The sequence below is a fragment of the Encephalitozoon intestinalis genome, chromosome II (genome assembly GCF_000146465.1).
Source record: "Encephalitozoon intestinalis ATCC 50506 chromosome II, complete sequence".
NCBI classification, from domain to species: domain Eukaryota; kingdom Fungi; phylum Microsporidia; family Unikaryonidae; genus Encephalitozoon; species Encephalitozoon intestinalis.
In genome coordinates this window covers 66611-83919 of record NC_014416.1, presented here as the reverse complement: position 1 = coordinate 83919, position 17309 = coordinate 66611, and the positions used below count along the sequence as shown (strand labels likewise).

General features: G+C 43.0%; 18 protein-coding genes across 18 annotated transcripts; 12 read left to right on the top strand and 6 right to left on the bottom strand.

Annotated features, from left to right (window-relative positions):
- Nucleotides 1-3: 3 nt before the first annotated feature.
- On the top strand, nt 4-471 carry Eint_020750 (ribosome biogenesis protein RLP24; the record flags this gene model as incomplete). The annotated part of the gene is made up of 1 exon (XM_003072388.1): nt 4-471. One exon carries the CDS (start codon nt 4-6, stop codon nt 469-471), a length of 468 nt encoding a protein of 155 aa, XP_003072434.1.
- A 79-nt stretch (nt 472-550) lies between these two features.
- Nucleotides 551-1102, bottom strand: Eint_020740 (60S ribosomal protein L9; the record flags this gene model as incomplete). The annotated part of the gene is made up of 1 exon (XM_003072387.2): nt 551-1102. The coding sequence occupies one exon, from the start codon at nt 1100-1102 to the stop codon at nt 551-553; it is 552 nt and encodes a 183-aa protein (XP_003072433.2).
- Nucleotides 1103-1154: 52 nt separating this feature from the next.
- Nucleotides 1155-1586, top strand: Eint_020735 (uncharacterized protein; the record flags this gene model as incomplete). The annotated part of the gene is made up of 1 exon (XM_009163560.1): nt 1155-1586. The coding sequence occupies one exon, from the start codon at nt 1155-1157 to the stop codon at nt 1584-1586; it is 432 nt and encodes a 143-aa protein (XP_009161824.1).
- A 79-nt stretch (nt 1587-1665) lies between these two features.
- On the top strand, nt 1666-2349 carry Eint_020730 (transcription initiation factor TFIIF subunit beta; the record flags this gene model as incomplete). The annotated part of the gene is made up of 1 exon (XM_003072386.1): nt 1666-2349. One exon carries the CDS (start codon nt 1666-1668, stop codon nt 2347-2349), a length of 684 nt encoding a protein of 227 aa, XP_003072432.1.
- Nucleotides 2350-2398: 49 nt separating this feature from the next.
- On the top strand, nt 2399-2784 carry Eint_020720 (40S ribosomal protein S17; the record flags this gene model as incomplete). The annotated part of the gene is made up of 2 exons (XM_003072385.1): nt 2399-2401; nt 2425-2784. 2 exons carry the CDS (start codon nt 2399-2401, stop codon nt 2782-2784), a joined length of 363 nt encoding a protein of 120 aa, XP_003072431.1.
- Nucleotides 2785-2878: 94 nt separating this feature from the next.
- Nucleotides 2879-3406, top strand: Eint_020710 (S26 Type I signal peptidase; the record flags this gene model as incomplete). The annotated part of the gene is made up of 1 exon (XM_003072384.1): nt 2879-3406. The coding sequence occupies one exon, from the start codon at nt 2879-2881 to the stop codon at nt 3404-3406; it is 528 nt and encodes a 175-aa protein (XP_003072430.1).
- Nucleotides 3407-3444: 38 nt separating this feature from the next.
- On the bottom strand, nt 3445-4065 carry Eint_020700 (60S ribosomal protein L7A; the record flags this gene model as incomplete). Its single annotated transcript, XM_003072383.1, has 1 exon — nt 3445-4065. One exon carries the CDS (start codon nt 4063-4065, stop codon nt 3445-3447), a length of 621 nt encoding a protein of 206 aa, XP_003072429.1.
- Nucleotides 4066-4336: 271 nt separating this feature from the next.
- Nucleotides 4337-4570, top strand: Eint_020690 (ubiquitin; the record flags this gene model as incomplete). The annotated part of the gene is made up of 1 exon (XM_003072382.1): nt 4337-4570. One exon carries the CDS (start codon nt 4337-4339, stop codon nt 4568-4570), a length of 234 nt encoding a protein of 77 aa, XP_003072428.1.
- Nucleotides 4571-4682: 112 nt separating this feature from the next.
- On the top strand, nt 4683-6200 carry Eint_020680 (poly (A) polymerase type 1; the record flags this gene model as incomplete). Its single annotated transcript, XM_003072381.1, has 1 exon — nt 4683-6200. The coding sequence occupies one exon, from the start codon at nt 4683-4685 to the stop codon at nt 6198-6200; it is 1518 nt and encodes a 505-aa protein (XP_003072427.1).
- A 90-nt stretch (nt 6201-6290) lies between these two features.
- Eint_020670 (histone H2A) lies at nt 6291-6677 on the top strand (the record flags this gene model as incomplete). The annotated part of the gene is made up of 1 exon (XM_003072380.1): nt 6291-6677. The coding sequence occupies one exon, from the start codon at nt 6291-6293 to the stop codon at nt 6675-6677; it is 387 nt and encodes a 128-aa protein (XP_003072426.1).
- Nucleotides 6678-6760: 83 nt separating this feature from the next.
- Nucleotides 6761-8731, top strand: Eint_020660 (WD40 domain-containing putative histone transcription regulator; the record flags this gene model as incomplete). The annotated part of the gene is made up of 1 exon (XM_003072379.1): nt 6761-8731. One exon carries the CDS (start codon nt 6761-6763, stop codon nt 8729-8731), a length of 1971 nt encoding a protein of 656 aa, XP_003072425.1.
- A 13-nt stretch (nt 8732-8744) lies between these two features.
- Eint_020655 (DUF3317 domain-containing protein) lies at nt 8745-8996 on the bottom strand (the record flags this gene model as incomplete). The annotated part of the gene is made up of 1 exon (XM_009163559.1): nt 8745-8996. The coding sequence occupies one exon, from the start codon at nt 8994-8996 to the stop codon at nt 8745-8747; it is 252 nt and encodes an 83-aa protein (XP_009161823.1).
- A 140-nt stretch (nt 8997-9136) lies between these two features.
- Eint_020650 (Nucleic-acid-binding protein) lies at nt 9137-10399 on the bottom strand (the record flags this gene model as incomplete). Its single annotated transcript, XM_003072378.1, has 1 exon — nt 9137-10399. One exon carries the CDS (start codon nt 10397-10399, stop codon nt 9137-9139), a length of 1263 nt encoding a protein of 420 aa, XP_003072424.1.
- A 69-nt stretch (nt 10400-10468) lies between these two features.
- Nucleotides 10469-10891, top strand: Eint_020640 (HscB-like chaperone; the record flags this gene model as incomplete). The annotated part of the gene is made up of 1 exon (XM_003072377.1): nt 10469-10891. The coding sequence occupies one exon, from the start codon at nt 10469-10471 to the stop codon at nt 10889-10891; it is 423 nt and encodes a 140-aa protein (XP_003072423.1).
- Nucleotides 10892-10931: 40 nt separating this feature from the next.
- On the bottom strand, nt 10932-11786 carry Eint_020630 (DNA replication factor C small subunit; the record flags this gene model as incomplete). The annotated part of the gene is made up of 1 exon (XM_003072376.1): nt 10932-11786. One exon carries the CDS (start codon nt 11784-11786, stop codon nt 10932-10934), a length of 855 nt encoding a protein of 284 aa, XP_003072422.1.
- Nucleotides 11787-11864: 78 nt separating this feature from the next.
- Eint_020620 (DEAD box ATP-dependent RNA helicase) lies at nt 11865-13373 on the bottom strand (the record flags this gene model as incomplete). The annotated part of the gene is made up of 1 exon (XM_003072375.1): nt 11865-13373. The coding sequence occupies one exon, from the start codon at nt 13371-13373 to the stop codon at nt 11865-11867; it is 1509 nt and encodes a 502-aa protein (XP_003072421.1).
- Nucleotides 13374-13522: 149 nt separating this feature from the next.
- On the top strand, nt 13523-15721 carry Eint_020610 (muskelin N-terminus domain-containing protein; the record flags this gene model as incomplete). Its single annotated transcript, XM_003072374.1, has 1 exon — nt 13523-15721. One exon carries the CDS (start codon nt 13523-13525, stop codon nt 15719-15721), a length of 2199 nt encoding a protein of 732 aa, XP_003072420.1.
- Nucleotides 15722-15806: 85 nt separating this feature from the next.
- On the top strand, nt 15807-17255 carry Eint_020600 (uncharacterized protein; the record flags this gene model as incomplete). Its single annotated transcript, XM_003072373.1, has 1 exon — nt 15807-17255. The coding sequence occupies one exon, from the start codon at nt 15807-15809 to the stop codon at nt 17253-17255; it is 1449 nt and encodes a 482-aa protein (XP_003072419.1).
- Between the last annotated feature and the right edge of the window lie 54 nt (nt 17256-17309).

Here is a 17309-nt window from a genome sequence, read left to right as displayed (position 1 = left end):
AAAATGAGGATTGAAAAGTGCTGGTTCTGCTCGTCAAATATATACCAAGGCCATGGAACAGTCTATGTCCGGAACGATGCAAAAGTCTTTAGATTCTGCAGATCAAAGTGCAGAAAACTCTTTGAGAGACGTGTCAATCCAAGGAAAGTCAAATGGACAAAGATATCGAGAAAGATGGCCAACAAGGAGCTTTGTAACGACCCCATCCTGGAGTTCGAGCACCGCCTCAACGAGCCGCGCATATACGACCGCAAAGAGGTGCAAAAGACGCTTTCCAGCATTCCAAAGATACTTGATATAAGGAAGAGAAGAGAAGACTTCTTCATCAAAGACAGAATCCTGACAGGACAGGAGGCAAACAAGGAAAGCGATCTGGAATACATCGAAAGACACGCAACCCTGCTTGAAAGTGAAGTTTCCTTCGAAAGCCACACCACAAAGGCCAAGAAAAAAGAAGCCCAGGCCAACTGAGAGGGTTGAGATCTTAAAGAATAGGCTCAGAAAAAATAGCATTTCAAAAACTAAATATAAAATAAAGTACGACCTTTACTCAAGCCATGATGCCTCTCTCTGTAACAAAGATTCCGTCAAGGAACACTCTGCTGTCTCGGTTCTTAGCCTTGCATTCGTTGGAGATTGTCCCTGCACTCTGGGAAACATCCGGCAGAGATGGGCCCTCAATCACTATTGTATCCTTCCTTTCGTCCAGTCTAACCCTTGCCACTCCACGCATCCTAAACACCTTGATGTTCTTCTCTCCAAGAAAGTTCTTCACAAGGAGGACTTTTCCATCTTCCTTGACCTCCATGTTTATAGAAAAATGGTTGTATGCTGCTTTCAGAGTGTATGCAAATCCAACTGTGACGGCCTTGACTGCATTTTTCAAAAGAGACTCGACCGTTATTGCAAGAGCTGCAGCCTTTCTCTTTCCATTCCAGAGTCGGATTCGGACATTCCCCTCATAGATATCAAATGTTAGCGGATGTCGAGTACAGTCCTCGACTATCCTTCCCTTCGGGCCCTCGAATGTAAAGACTTTCCCCTCCTGCTTCACAATGCAGCCCTCTGGGATCTTTACTGTTCTTGTGACCAAAATCTTCATTAGGGATAAAATTTTTAATTGGTATTTAAGAAGTCGTCTCCAAAAATTTGCAATGAAGGGTATCATTCTGTCAATCTCAATAATGCTACTAATTTTTCAGGTACCAGTTTATGGAAGTAATGAAGATGGATCACTTGGTCGTTGTAATCCTGGATTTACAGATAATGAAGAACAACATGATGGAGGAAATGATTCAGGTCAAAGCCCACAGGATGGTTCGTCTCATGGCCCCGTTCAAGACGGAGATCAACCTACTGATAGCGGGTCTGGTGGCCAAGATCCTGTTACAGAACAGCCTGGCCCGTCTGATGGCACCGATGGTGGTTTGAGTGCCGAAGTTATCGTTGCTTCTACAAGCACTACTAATGAGAACGGAACAGAGACCACCGAAAGAATGTGTAGTTGCAGTTGTGATTGTGGTGCTCTTGGTGATCTTGTTACCGCCGCCAGTAGTGTCTTAAGTAGCTGCTTTGGGAGGAGTTAATAAACTTGATAGGTACCATCAATCATTTCATAAATATTTTGGAATAGACCAAGTTAATGCTTGATGAGGCAAGCCCTCTATGGAGTTGAACACAAACAACAAAAACACAAAGATTTGGCTTGCAAAGGTCCCTTTATTTCTAGCAGAGAGAATATTGAGTTTGGGTGGAGAGACGACAATTGGAGAGCTTGACATAACAAAAGCAACATCCACGGAGCCGGCGGTTTTAAGCTTGAAGCTGTCCAAGGAATTTTGCGAGGGGGGATTTCCTTCTTCGTTTGAGGTGAAGGTGAAGCCTAGAGATAACAGCATGTATGTAATCCGGGCTTATGAGAACAATGCAGATGTTGAGGGAGTGATTAACAACGAATGCTACATAACACCGGAGATTAATGGGGAGTATCTGAGGTACAAAAAAGAAGCGGGGTTTAAAAGCGATGCGAAGAAGAGCGATGTACAAGTCATTGATTATCTTAAGGAGGGGAAGAGAGGAGAGAAGTTTGGAAGCTTGAGAGAGCTTGAGTATCTTGCTCGCAAGAGAAAGAAGATGCTAATGGATAAGAAGAGAGAGAGACTTGGAAAGAACGAAGTGATAGACATGGTGTTCAAGGCATTTGAGAAGTATCCGTCATGGACGGTGAAGGATCTTGCAGACTTCTGTGGGCAGCCTGTTGCATTTATCCAGGAGATTGTGTCTGACATTTGTGTGCTGAACAAGAAGGACTTGAAAAATGCATATGAGCTGAGGCCTGAGTACAGGTAGTGAAGTGTTTTGCAGGGAGATTTGTGCAGAAAAAATTTTCACCCCAAGAATGGTAGGTGGAAGCTTTAATTTTAGGGCTGTGTTAGGAACAAGATAGTCAAGAGGGCAGCGCGAACGATTGCAGAAAAGTATTTCCAGAGGCTTGACAACACGTTTGACCATAATCTGCTTGTGGTGCAAGACGTGGCTGTTGTGCAGTCGAAGAAGCTGAAGAATGAGATTGCAGGATATCTCACGTCCCTTTACAAGAAGATTTTGAAGGGAACGTACAACAAGGTCTACATCAAGAGCCACGAAGAAGAGAGAGAAAGGAAGGAGAATGTGATTCCAAAGGAGTCGATTCTTGATGTCGATAGTGTCGAGGTTGATAATGTGACGATGGAGATGATAAAGAGGTACGGATACGAGGGGAACTTCAAGATTTATGGGGTGTGAGGCAGGAGCAGGAATAATAAATTATTCTATCATTCTATGGTTTGTTTATTGTGTAAGGATTAGGAAAGAGAAATAGTGAACCTTGCACACCCTGATGCTTGAGTATCTTATTTCCGAGAAGGACATCAGAATGCTGAAAAGAATGAGCATTCGGCAGAAGCTTGTTCAGTTTGTGAATGCAGCATATTCTGTGATGGGGACATATATGATATGGAAGATGTTTTCGATTCTTCTGAATAACGACAGTCCCATTGTTGTTGTGCTGAGCGAAAGCATGTCTCCGGGATTTGAGAAGGGGGATATACTGTGGCTTGCCAACAAGGACTTTAGTGTTGGGGATATGACTGTTTTTAAGTTTGGAAGGGAGATTCCATGTGTTCATCGGTGTATCAAGCAGTTTGGAGAAAGATATCTAACAAAGGGAGACAACAATCTTGATGACGATGTTTCTCTTTATCCGAGAGGGAGAAATTACCTTACGAGGGGAGAGATCAAGTCCATTGTTGTTGGATATATCCCGTTTTTCGGATGGATCAATCTCTGGATCAATACCATTCCAGGAGTGAAGTTTGCAATCCTGGCAGCTGTAGGAATGTCAGTTTTGTTTACTCGGGAGGAGTGAGGGCTGGCATGAGTTCCTGAATAAAGAAATGTTTTATTTCATTGCTCTTCACTTGTTTGCTTCTTTGGGCCTCCTCCCCAGGTTCTCAGATGGGTTTCATAGTTGTCGAGGAAGATTGCATTTGCAATTCCTTGTATCTCCTTGAAAGCAGCCTCATCTTCTGGCCTTGCGTCGCACAGACAGACACATGATGTGGACTTCAGGTTGACGAGCCTTCCAAGAATGGTGGAGTTTTCGACAATTGCATAGGACACACCCATCTTTCTGCACAGCGTTGGAAGGAAGATCACAACCTCAATGGGATCGACAGATGCGGAGATAAGAACAAGCTTTGCCTTTTTGCTTTCGATAAGACTTGTCACGTGCTTCAGACCAAACTTAACAAGAATGGGCTTTGGGCCCTTCTTCGGGTCTTCGGAACTTAGCCTAGCTATCTTCTCTTTCTTATTTTCCGGTCTGTACTTCATGAACAGATCAACGAACTTTTTAGTATCATCCTCCGATAGGAAGGTTTTGAACTGATTGATGGCCGGGGGAATTCTGATTGCATTGGCCAGCTTGCTTATCTTCTTTTTTATCAAAAGCTCTCTCTCCATCTTCTGTTCCTTCGTCAGCTTTGGAGCCATGGCCGGGATCTTTTTTACCTTTCCTAGCACCATTTGAGGGTAAAATTTTTTGTCTCTTAACTGTACTTTGTAACAGGCAGGAAGGTGTGGGTGCATTGTATGGAGGCAGAGAGGAGTATCCATGGAGCTCCGATGTGTATGGCCGGCACAAGGGGTCTGTTGAAGTCCAGATGTTTAAGACGGCTACAGATCTCTTCATTTTCGTCTGGTGCCGAAGAATTCTGGTTAGATGATGGCATCAGAAGAACTTGATGTGATTGGTGCATCAAAATATAAAAATGCTTTGTTTGAATACCCCAAACAAATGCAAATATTCGTGAAAACCCTAACAGGAAAGACAATCACACTAGAGGTCGAGCCATCGGATAGTATTGAGAATGTAAAGGCAAAGATACAGGACAAAGAAGGGATACCGCCAGATCAGCAGAGGCTTATTTTTGCAGGCAAGCAGCTAGAGGATGGAAGAACCTTGTCTGACTACAACATCCAAAAGGAATCTACTCTCCACTTGGTCCTTAGGCTGAGAGGAGGATATTAAAGTGTTTAGTTTTTTATGTCTTTTAATATTGTGTGTAGGGGGGATTGAAAGACGGGCCTGGATCCTCTTGAATGGGAAGGGATAAAAAGAAAGCAGATGGAGGGGTTCTAAAATGGAGATATCCGAAAGGAACTACAAGTACGGAGTGACTGGTCCTCTTTCGATGAAGGAAAGTACCGAGAAGGAAATGAAGCTATCGGAGGAGATGGACATGTATCTGCAGGAGCGGGGATTCTTTGAGGATGACAAGGAGGGCCAGACAAGGGAGAGGGTGCTTGGAAAGCTCAACTTCATGGTGAGAGAGTTTGTGGCGAGGATGGGAAAAGGCAGGGGAAGTGGGGACGGCGAAAAAGCATATGGGGGAAAGATATTTACATTTGGAAGCTATAGATTGGGAGTGCATGGAAAGGGAACAGACATCGACGCCTTGTGCATTGTACCTAGACATGTGACAAGAAACGACTTCTTCACTCACTTCTATGAGGAATTGAAAGGAGACCCGAATATAAAGGAAGTTACAAAGATAGAGGATGCATTTGTACCAATAATTAAATTCGAGTTTCAAGGGATTCCAATTGATTTAGTCTTTGCTAGGCTTAATGTTCCCGTTGTAAAGGATGGAATCAACTTGCTCAACGACACGCTCCTGAAGAGCATGGATGAGAAATGCATTTTGTCACTGAACGGTTCTAGAGTTACAGATGAAATGCTGAACCTTGTTCCAAATGTAAATACTTTCCATTCGGCACTGAGATGCATCAAGTATTGGGCCAAGAGAAGGTGTGTATATGGAAATCCCTATGGATACTTTGGGGGAGTTGCGTTTTCGCTGTGTGTGGCTAGAGTCTGCCAGCTATATCCGAATGCGTCGTCCTTTTCCATTGTCTGCAAGTTCTTTGAGTTGTTTTCATCATGGAAATGGCCCACACCTGTGGTCCTACGTCCAGTGGTGGATCTCAACTATAATCTGAAGGTATGGGACCCAAAGGTGTATCCCTCTGACAAGTATCACAGGATGCCGGTGATAACTCCTGCATATCCTTCGATGTGTGCAACGCATAATGTGTCGAACAGTACCCAGCATGTGATTTCCATGGAGTTTGCACGGGCTCATGAGATTTTGTCAAGTCCCGAGAAAAACGACTTCAGAAAGATATTTGATCTATCTGATTTCTTCTCCAGGTATAAGCTCTTTGCCGAGATATTGGCCATGTCCACCGAGGAGGAGGGCTTTCCAAAGTGGGAAGGATATGTGGAGTCGAAAGTCCGAATCCTTGCGTCTAAGTTTGAAGCTGTTGACGACATACTCTATGCCATTCCGTTTCCAAAGGCATTCAGAGTTGCAGAGGAGAACATTGGAAAGATCAAGTATGGAATGCAGGACTTAAAGAAGTGTACGGCATTCTTTATTGCAATTGATGTCATTCCTGTGAAGGGGAAGAAGGTGGTAGTGGAGCAGCAGGTTAAGGAGTTTGTGGATTTTATGAATGAGTACGAGGGGAAGGAAAGATCCATGAGGATTGAAATCAACAGTCTGAAGAAGAAGGATGTTCAGAACTTCCTGAGGGTTTTCTATGGAAAGGAGAACCTGACGAGTGATGAGACTGGAAAAAGGAGAAGGGTTGAATGATTGGGTAAAAAAGGTTGATGACAACTTCCCTCCAAAAGATCTATTTCCCTCCAAAAGGAAAATATATAAACAAAGAGAGTGCCCCAAGGAATGGCAATGGTACAAGGAAAAGGAGGAAAGGCAGATCCACGAGTTATGGGGAAAGATGAAGAACATCAGAAAAGCATTGTAAAGTTAAGCCAGATCAAGAAGATCATGAAGGACAGAACCAGAATGAGGATATCAAAGGATGCCCTTATTGGTGTTTCGGCATGTGTGATGTACTTGATAAGTGAGATCACGGATGGGGCAAAGAATGTGGCAAACACCGATGGTAAGAAGAAGGTCATCCCCAAGCACATAAACCATGCAATTTGCAATGATACGGAGCTTCACTTTGTCGGACATGACTGGCTGATAAAGAATGGAGGAATGAAATCATATATTTCCCCAGGGGACTTTTCTGTGTCTAGCAAGAAGGGAGGTTCAAGAGACTGAATGTTTCTAATTTGGTATTAAACTTTTTGGTTTCTTTGTGATGGGTTTTTAACTAAAGATGAGTTAGGTCTCCCTATATCGAGATGAAGATTTCGAGGACAGACATTGGCCATGGCACGAAGAGGCCAAAGCCTATATTTTCCATAGATGTTTCTGGAACATTGATGGCTACAGCATCTCTTGATGGGGAGATAAAGCTGTGGAACGAAAAGCACGAGCATGTCAGGACGGTTAAGAAGCACCAAGGAACTGTTCTGTGTGTTAGATTTAGTGTTGATGGGAAACTGCTTGCTTCTGGAGGAGATGATGGAATGGTCTTTGTGTACAGAATAGATGGAGATGTTGTTGCATCTGCATGTGAGCATGAAAGTGATGTCAGCAATGTGCTGTGGACAGATAGGTTTCTTGTGAGTGTTGGATATGATGGATATGTTGTGTTTTACGACCTGAAGTCATTTGAGGTTGTTAAGAAAATGAAGCCCCATGAGGGGCAGATAAAGGGGGTTTCTGCAGATAGGAGTTTCAGGTACATGTGTACACAAGGAGATGATGGAATTGTTCTATATGAAGAGTTTGAGGAGGTGGGGAAAATAGATGCTTCGGAAGGAGTGATTCTGGAGTCTTTTTTTTCCCGTACAAGCTGGACTCCCGACGGAGAATTCTTTGCATCAGGACTGTCATTCAACAGAAATTACAACACTGTTGAGGTTTTCAGTAAGGATTTGAAGAACGAGTGTTCGTTTATTGGCCATGCAGCCCCATGCGAAGTTGTAGCCTTTAATCCAAGGCTCTACAAAGAAGATAGAAGATACTATGTTGCAGCTGTATCATCTCAGGATTTGAGTCTTTCTCTGTGGTGTTCATTGTATTCAAAGCCGTTTCTCTTAGTCAAGAATCTAACAGAGCTACCGGTTCTTGACATGTGTTGGAATGAGAGCGGCACAAAACTATTTGTATGTTCGTATGGAGGAGAGGTGGTTCAGATAAATGTGGAGGAGGGAGAGTTTGGCAAAGTTTATGAGGAAGAAGAGGATGTTTCTGGTGAAGTCTTCTTCTCCATGGAAAACAAAGATATGTTTGAGAGAGCAAAAAAAGAACCTGCAGAAAGCAATAGTAAGGATGGTCTGGCCAAAAGCTCCAAGAAGGTTGTAAGACCTGTATTGATATCATCGGATACTCCCGAGGAGAAGGACAAAATAGAAGGGGTGGAAGTTGAAACCAACCATTCATATCTTGCGATATTTAACTACAGCTGCAAGAAGTTGGCCAAGATGGCAACAAGAAGCCAAATGCCGAAATCCTTTGGAGATTTTAAAGTCGAAGTTGGAAAAGACCGAACACATGTGTCTGTCAAAAGAGGTCCTAAGGAGTTTTACAGGATACACGGAAGCATAGACATGCTTTGCATAAACAAGAAATATTTATGTCTGTACACAGGAAAGATACAGCTGTACCATCTCAATACTGGGATCCTTGCGATGCCGTTTGTCTGTGCTGGAGACGTCGTGGCAATAGATGTCCTTGGTAGCAAGCTGATGTATCTCCAAGCCGACGGATCATTTACAATACTTCTGATAAACAAGTGCAAAGTGACTTTCAAAGGAGTAATTCCAAGGACCGATGGGTTGCTATCTCTGAGATTAGACAGAAAATACTTTCTTGTTGCTGCATTCCCAAGTGAGGAATACTTCCTTGGAAAGAAATCAGGAGTTTGGTTTCTCCGGACACCTGTATACAACAGCATTTGGACAGAAGACACTGACCTAACACTCGATCACGATGAAACACTAGCACACTTGGAAAACGAGTTTCTTATATCACACTTTGGAGGTGATAAGAGAAGGTTGATGAGGGTCGTAAAGGACATCACAAGGGCTGCTTGTAAAATAAGAAAGATGGGGGACTTCATAGAGTTCAAACTGAAGAACGTCATTAGGATACTCTTGGGATCGGGAGAAAGGACCAAAGCCATCAGGGTTCTCGAAAAGATGAATACCAATTATGCATTACAGCCGTTTGTGTTTAAAATGCTTAAGGAGATAGGAAAAATATAAGCTTTATTTCTTGCTAAGGTCTACCCAGGAAATGCCACTTCATCAATGTATCGGCTAAATAAATTCCTATTCTTACTATCTGTTTGATTAGCGAAGACAGCAGCAATAAAAAGTAAATGTTGACAAGAACAGACTCCCACCATTCCAAAACACAGATTCCCGTCTCCACAGAGTATCTGTAGTATATCTTTTGCATCCACCCAAGAGCTCTACGATGGATATGGAAACGACTACCTGTATCTTTCCTTTGTTTATTTTCACCCATCTGTGTCCTAGACTTCGATCTACTTGTGAAGACATGGACCAATCGGTATCAGAAGGCTAGAGGATATTCAAAACACATTCCAATCCTGGCTCCATCAATCCAAGGCCTGTCAACAGGACTCTTCATCCCCATGTGTGCTATCACAGATCCCCACACATCATCTCGGCATTTAAAAGGCTCATCCTGTCGAATGGATCAAATGGAAGAATCATCTCGTTGCCAATAAGCTGAAGACTAAGCTTCCGCACCACGTCATGATAGTGTAAGGCAAGCACCCGGAGACTATAAATGTTGTCGAATCCTCCTAGTCCCTCCTTCCTAGCCTCAGAACATATAATCAATATCGATATTATATACTCCGGAGTGTATAAGAGAGATGTTTCCAAGAGAAATCTATAGAACTCGATATCTCTGTGCATAGATGCAGTCTCATGGATCATATTAAGGAACTCCGGTAGAAGTTTCGAACCTCTCATTCTATGCGACTTGATTGCATTTTTGAAGAACACGAGTATTTCGGGGTCCTTGGAATTAGACAATGCCTTTGCCCCATAGAATATCATCTTCTCGGTATGTACTGATTTTCTTATTATGTCTGTCCTGCAGACATTCTTGTCTGTCATGTTTTTTCCCAGCCCGACAATTAGGTCCTCCAGTAGAATGTTCCGATGTTCCTCGGGGATATTTTCGTTGAAATCTCTGAGGATGGTGTCGAATACTTCAAAAGCCTTTACCTTGTTCTCCCAGTCTATGTTTGCCAGGAACTTTAGAACAACATGCCTCGACCTAAATTGATCGTTTTTGAAGTAGAAGTCTTCTATCCCGTCGAGAATCATCTCCTCATTCCCAGGAACCAACAGATTTAGCTTATCAATCACATAGTCCGACATGTCTCTCTTGTCTCCCAGCTTGTTGATGAACAGATGAACCAGATTCACAAATAAAACTCCTTCCTCAAGCAGTTTGTGCACCAGTCTTGCAACCTTCTTCTTAATGTACTGGTTCCGGAGATTGACATCAAACGACTTTATGATTCTTTGCTTAATGTAAGGATTTTCAACTTCCCTCTTGGATATAAGAAGATCTTGAATGTTCTTGAGGACGTAGTAGTGAACATCGTTTCTCTGATTTTCGCAAAATGCAAGAAGGGCCTTATAGTTTTCTGGAGATGGATTCCTCTCAACTAGCAACGTAAGAACATCGATCTTGTCCTTGATGGTCCCATGCATTAAAAGATCCTTCTCTATCTTTGTGGCATCTTGTAACTCTATTCCTTGGATGGGACATGGCTTTTTTCTCAGAACAATCTTTTTACTTCCTGTCTTTCCTTCCTTCCCCGGAAGTTTGTGCCGAGAAGACTTCCTACCTTCCTTCTTTCTATCATCTCCCTTGGATTTCCCCATCTTCAAGGGTAGCTCCATCCCAGAAGAATATTCGAACATCCCATTTCAACTCTACTATCACCCACACAGATGGGAAGTCCATCAAGATACTTCGACATCTTTGGACTCAAGCCTTCGTTCGCCATCGACCAGAATGTCTTGAAGGAGAGATACTACAAGATGAGTCGAAAATTCCATCCAGACAAAGCAAGTCCTTCAGGAGAAGACATATCAATGGAGGAAATAAACAAAGCTTACGACACATTAAAAAACGATCTCTCCAGGGCAAGATACTTGAACAATCCAGGAAATATCGATGTCGGGAAGGAGTTTTTGATCGACGTGCTGGACTACGAGCAAGCGATTTCGAATGCCAAGAACAATGAAGATAGAAACAGAATCAAAGAGGACTTGGAGAAAAAGATTGATCAGTGCAAGCGCAATCCAAGTGGGGAATATCTAGCAAGATGGGGATATTATGCAAGACTAATGAAAATGTTGAACAAAAGGTAGCCGGACTGAGCTTATGTTCATTAAATATCAACAACTCCATTTATTGGCTAAAAATCTCAACCTTTCCTCCCAGGAGATTATATAAGACTAACTCATCCGAACATCCCAAGACCGCTTTCTCTTCAAGCGACGAGAGCAGAAGATGAAACTTTGCAGACTGGGCATCGCTTCCTTTCCAGCACCCAGCCAGCTGCCGAACCAATTGAAGTGCAGAGTATCCGTCTCTCAGGAACATCTTCGAGTAATCCATAACTTCTGCCCTTCCTACTTTCCAAAACTCATCCACCGTCTTTTGAGGAATACTTCCAACGGCCTCTTCAATGCAGAAGCTGCTCAGGGGAGCAATGCCTTGAAGCACATTGATTGCCTTTCTTAAGTCGTTTCCACAGAGCTTAAAAAGTCTGCGATATAGCTCCTTGTCGTAGCCTAGTCCTTCGTTGCCTCCTATGCCCTCAAGAACCCTATTATCTGCAAGTGTAAACTTCACTCCTACCAATCTACTTCTCAAGGGCCCGATGATCTTCGATGGATAGTTTGTAATAAATATGAAGCGGGTGTTCACAGAATCTTCAATAACTCTCCTCAGGCAATGCTGTGCATCCGACGTGAGATTTTCGCACTCATCGAGTATTACTGTTTTGTCCTTTTCCAGTGTAGATGCATACACTTTGATCTTTTCTCTTATCACAGATATGCCTCTTTCGTCAGATGCATTAAGCTCCAGCTTCCTGGTTGCCAAGAGATGGGCAAAGGTCGTCTTTCCTGTCCCAGGTGGTCCATACAGAAGGAGGTTCGGATGTCCTCTCTCGCTGGAGTTTCTTAAAATGCTCTTGAGATGCTCAGGACCCTCAAATGTGTCCACAGACTTAGGCCTGTACTTTTCTGTCCACAACATAGATTGGAAAACACAAGGCCAGTTTTCCTAACATAAATTGCCAACCAGTATTTATTATCCCATTAACCAAAAGAAACATCATCCCCACAGCCCGACTTCTTCGTCATCCGACATCTCCTTATCAGCACTTACCTTCAATCTTTGAAGCCTGGCATCAAAGTCTTCAGCAGTATCGCTCAGAAACGAAGGAATGGGGTTCTTGGACTCTTTCAAGACCTCTATCAATGCTTTCTTGAAATCAGCACTCATTCCCCCATCATAAAACGATATCGACCTCCCAGACTTCCCTTCTCGTCCGGTACGTCCTATCCGATGGATGTATTCCTTTATGTCTTTCGGAATGTCGTAATTTATCACCAGTTTTACATCCTTGATATCTATACCCCGGGCTGCCACCGAGGTTGCAACCATCACAGGGAATCTTCCATTACGGAACCCTTTCAATGCCTCGTTTCTATCTGACTGCTCCTTATCTCCATGCAGAGTAACACAGAGGATCCCATTTTTCTTTAGGGTCTTCTCAACCTCCCCGCATTCGCTCTTTCTTTCAACAAAAACAAGCACTTTATCGGGTTGCACTTCCATCCTCCATGACCCCTTGAGATTGATCTCCGAGCTCCTTAAGATATTAAGAAGCATTTTCTTCTTATTCCTTACCTCCACAATGTCCTGCCGGATGTTCTTAAGAGTCTCAGAGGGAATTTCTATCGAGACTTTGTCGTCAGGGAGAAAGTAGTTTATCATCCTCGTAAGCTTTGGTGAATACGTGGCACTGAAGAGACATGTCTGTGTGTTTTTAGGAACAAATTTGTGGATCTCCCTTATAGGCATCTCAAATCCCATGTCCAGAAGCTTGTCCGCCTCGTCGAGGACAAACATCCTTACTTCAGAAAGATCCACCTTATCTTTGTGCAATAGATCTATCAGCCTTCCAGGTGTTGCAACTATAATGTCGACTCCAGCATAGCTAGGAAGATCCTGCTTCTTGCCGTAGATAGACACCACCCGAATCTTACTCCCAACCACAAGTTTGGAAGCCTCCGTTCGAATTTGTTCGCATAGTTCTCTCGTTGGCGAGATAATACATGCCTGTGGCTTGTTCATTTGTTGATATCTTTCTATGATCGGGATTAGGAAACACATCGTCTTTCCCATTCCCGTCGGTGCTCTACAGAGGAGATTTCTTCCATCAACCATCGATGGTATACAGTACTTCTGTATGACTGTGGGCGCAGTGTATTCTCTTCCAAGCACCTTTACCAGAGATGGAGAGGAGAGGTCCTTGAACGAATTTAATGTTTTCACTTTCTCACTCGTCCTAACCTTGCTGTCTCCATCCTCTGTTGCAATCGCCTTCTCTTCTTCCTTGGAGTCTTGAGATACCGTCTCGTTCTTGTCATTTCCAGAGTGCTGATTACTTTTCTCTGGGCCCCTGGCAATCCCTCCCTTCTCCTTCCGAAGACTCGACCTTCCCCGAACTTCAGAATCACTTCCTACCCACAGAAGCCTCTTCGACGCTTTTCCTCTATCAAATCCAACAGACTCATTTCTTCCCCCTTCATCTACCATATGTAATTCCAATTTCATGGGATAAAAAAATCTCTGGTTTATATACATACTGTAACAATCTCATTGGTCTCAGGCAATCTTATGATGAACCCTAATCATTCTTTTATTATCTGAGAATGAATCAAAATCAAGGTACATCAAAATGTTGACAAAGTTGCCCCTGAGAAATGTTGAATGATAGAAGGTCTTACACCGTGATTCCCTATGAGATACACAGCTATTCAACATATGCCTCTGTATACATGCCAAGCAATATCAAAAAGAATGACCCCATGGATCCAAACTCAAGATGGTCGACATCAACTAACGATCATCTCCAATATATCATCTTAAAGATCCCTCCAAGCCTTGTGGTGACCATTACATTTGGAAAGTACAACAAGATGCATGTATCGAATGTTAAAAAGATGAGAATAAGCGTTTCCGGAGATGGCGTCGAGTACAAAGAGGTCTTGTGCGGAGGCCTAAAAAACGATTCTGAAATGGAGACCTTTAATCTCCTTGTAAAGGATGAGACATATTACATTGCCCAGTATGTGAAGATTGAGCCTCTTGCTGCATGGGGAGTCAACTTCAGCTACTCTTTATGGTTTGTCGAGCTGAGAGGAATAGCCGATGTCGAGAAATTTGCAAGATACAATGAAATGGTTATTTTTGGGAAATCCATGAGAAACTGCCTGAAATTCCTGAGAGACTGTGGATTTAGAGATGTTTATGAGATTCTCGAGAAAAGAAGCTCCGATAAAATAGAAGACGAAATTGTAAAGCACATAAGGCACCTGCTGGAAAGCCATAAGTACGAGGATACAGAAGAAGTACTGGATAGGTTAGATCCGTGTGTCTTCCAAGGATTCATAGATAGTTCTCCCTATTCATTGGTGTGGACAGAGATACCAAGAGCCGAGGTATGGCCTTGCGAAAGAGGAGGACATCAAATGGTTGAAATGGATGGGAGTTTGTATCTTTACGGGGGATGGAACGGAGTGGAAGAACTAGAGGACTTCTGGAGATACAGAGGCGGAGAATGGAGTGAGATTAAGATGAATACAGTATCACCAGGGAAAAGAAGTTGCCACCGAATGGTTTCATACGGGTCGAAACTTTATCTGATGGGGAAATATATCTGCTTATCCTCTCGCAAGGTCTTTTCAGGGAAATCAGACATATGGGTCTTCGATGGAAACTGGAGGGTGATTAACTCGGACGAAGAGGGAGGACCGGGAAACATATATGATCATCAGATGGTTGTTGTGGGAGATAAATTATATGTGTTCGGAGGAAGATCTACAGAGAAGGAAGACACATACTCTGGACTTTACATGTTTTCACTTGACGAAAGATCCCTGGGCTATGGGATGGAGGTCTTGGGAAAGTGTGGAAGAACAAATGAAGTTGGAAAGCCCATCTCAGAGACAGATGGAAGGTACAGGACTTGCGGCCAATTCGGCGGAAAAGAGAAGAGATCTCCCGGTATGGCTGAGATTTCTCCATCATTTGGAACAGGGATCTCCCAGGAAAATATGCTAGATGAATCCAACTCCCGCCATGAACCTTCAACATCGTCGTCGAGTTTGTTTAGGAGCAGGTGGATGGTAATAAGGTCGGATACAATGCAACCTTCAAGCACTCCCTCTCTGAAGTCAAGACTGGAGCATAGTATGGTGTTTATTCCCCCTGACTATATCGAGGGTAGCATCTACAACAATAGCCTTGTAGTCATAGGAGGGCAGAAGAACAAAAGCTCGATGAGAGAAATGGTCTTTTACAGACTGGACACAGACACTGTTTTCCAAAGTGTGCCATTCCCAATCAGTGGAGAGGGAAGAGTTGTCCAGAGGGGCCTTCTGTACTTGAATGAGATTGTTGTTCTTTTCTGCCATGGAAAAGAGAAGGAAGGAAGATTTGAAAACATAGATGTATATACCTTTTCTCTGATTAAGAAGAAATGGACTGAAGTGGTGGTGAAGTCAAGAACAGAAGCCGGAGTGGATATCAAACCGGCGCCAAGGTCCGCACACCAGTTTGTAGAGATGGATGGATGGTTTTACTTGTTTGGAGGGAATATCTCCGAAAAGGTAGACCGGCGCGTAAATGACATGTGGGTGTTTAGGCTTGAAAAGAAGACAAACAAAGAGATACGCCATCTCTCAAAGTTTCTGGTTAGGAAACATAAATACCTCTATCTTCTTGGGATCGACGAAGAGAAGGCAATCGATTATCTCAGAACTTCTGTCCTGAACATGGTTGTGGACGACGATACAAGAGAGCTCTTTGAAGAGCTTTGCCACGAAGTGTATAGGAGAAAGATATTTGTAGACCCTGTTGAGGATATCTGTAGACTGTTAACAACAGCGAAAGAATATTAAAGAATTTTGTTTTACTTATGCGCGCGTGAATTTTCAAGGTTTTATTAAAGGCTTTTGAATATTGATATTTACTTGAGCCCTAAACATGGGAAAAGACTCTTTGAACTCATACCTGTCTCCTGCTGCAGAAGAACCGGAAGGAAAGTTTAGGGATGCAAGAGGGTTGTCGATGGGATCGATGGATGAGAAGCTAAGAAGGATCAATGAGGAGTTTAAGGCAAGGGCTTGTGTTGGAAGTGGATTTGTATTCAACAGAAATGTTAAGCTAGAATCTCCTGCAAACTACTTTGGCAAGAGCAAGGACTTTTCAAATGAGAATGGAGCTGCAGATGGCATTCCAAAAAACAATTCTGGTGATGTAAATAGTACAAAGATGAGGGATGGATTTATTGGAGGAGTGATTCCATGGAAAGTAAACTCTTCTGGAGCTATGAATAGGAGCCCGGCCCATAAAGACATATCCAAGGGATCGATGGTGGGAATGGATCTTTACAAAAAATCGTCTATAGACTTCAGCTCGTATGGTATGAATAAGGGAAGCGTTGAGGATTCCATCAATCGAGGATCCAAAGTGGGCTATGTAAGATCAATAGCGAGCAGCTCTATTTTCAATAGAGAAGCTCCATCCAATTCCGGCAGCTTTGGAAATAGAAGAAACCGAACTTCGCCAAGTCCTTTTGGCAAAAAGGAAGCCCAAGAAGAAGACCTCTCTGTCTCCAAATCTGTATTTAGTAATCCCTTATCAAACGCAAGTTCTCTTAGCTTGTCGAGCAAAACCTCGTATCAAGGACCCAGCTTTTTGTATACTAGAACAGGGAAGTCTCCAACCTTTGCTCCTATCGATGTGATGTATGTAAAGTCCATGTCCAAGCCAGAGAATACGATCGAAAAACCCGAAGGTAATCTAAAGGGGGCTTCTCACAGCTGGTCAGAAACTCGGAACTCCCAAATGGCTTCAAATCTTTATGCTCCTGGCCGCAAACTAACAATCTATCCTCAAATCAGGATCTCTAACACTGTACTATGTTACGAAGGTTCAGCCGAAACAACCAAGTACTACATCACAGTTGAGTCGGACATAAAATGGATAATATGCAAGACCATAAAGGATATTTCTACACTTTTCCCCGGTATCCGATGTGCAACACTAGCAAACGCAATGTCTCCACAAGATAGAAGAGCAAGAGATAGAGCAATAGAAATCGCGCTAAACTCGGAGATGACCGATAAGCAGCTACAGCCTTTCATTCTCTCAGACATTTCCAGTACCCATCTGCTCAGATCTTCGTATCTCTTGATGGACAAGGATGGATGGAAGGCATACCTTTTTAAGTTTGTTGGAAAGGCTCTTATATGTTATGAGAAGAGCAGAGTCTACAAGATCTTTCTTCTTAGTAACTGTAATGTTTTGCCCATTGGCCAAGTCGGCTTCTGTCTTGAAAGATCTGGAGAGGGAGTGGAGTTATACACCACCTGTGAAAAGGAAAGAGACGCTTGGGTTTCGGATATAAAGGAATACATCTCCAGGCTCTAACAATAAAGAAGACATTTTGCCAATTATCTTCTCTACGGATAGCATAGAAGTGCC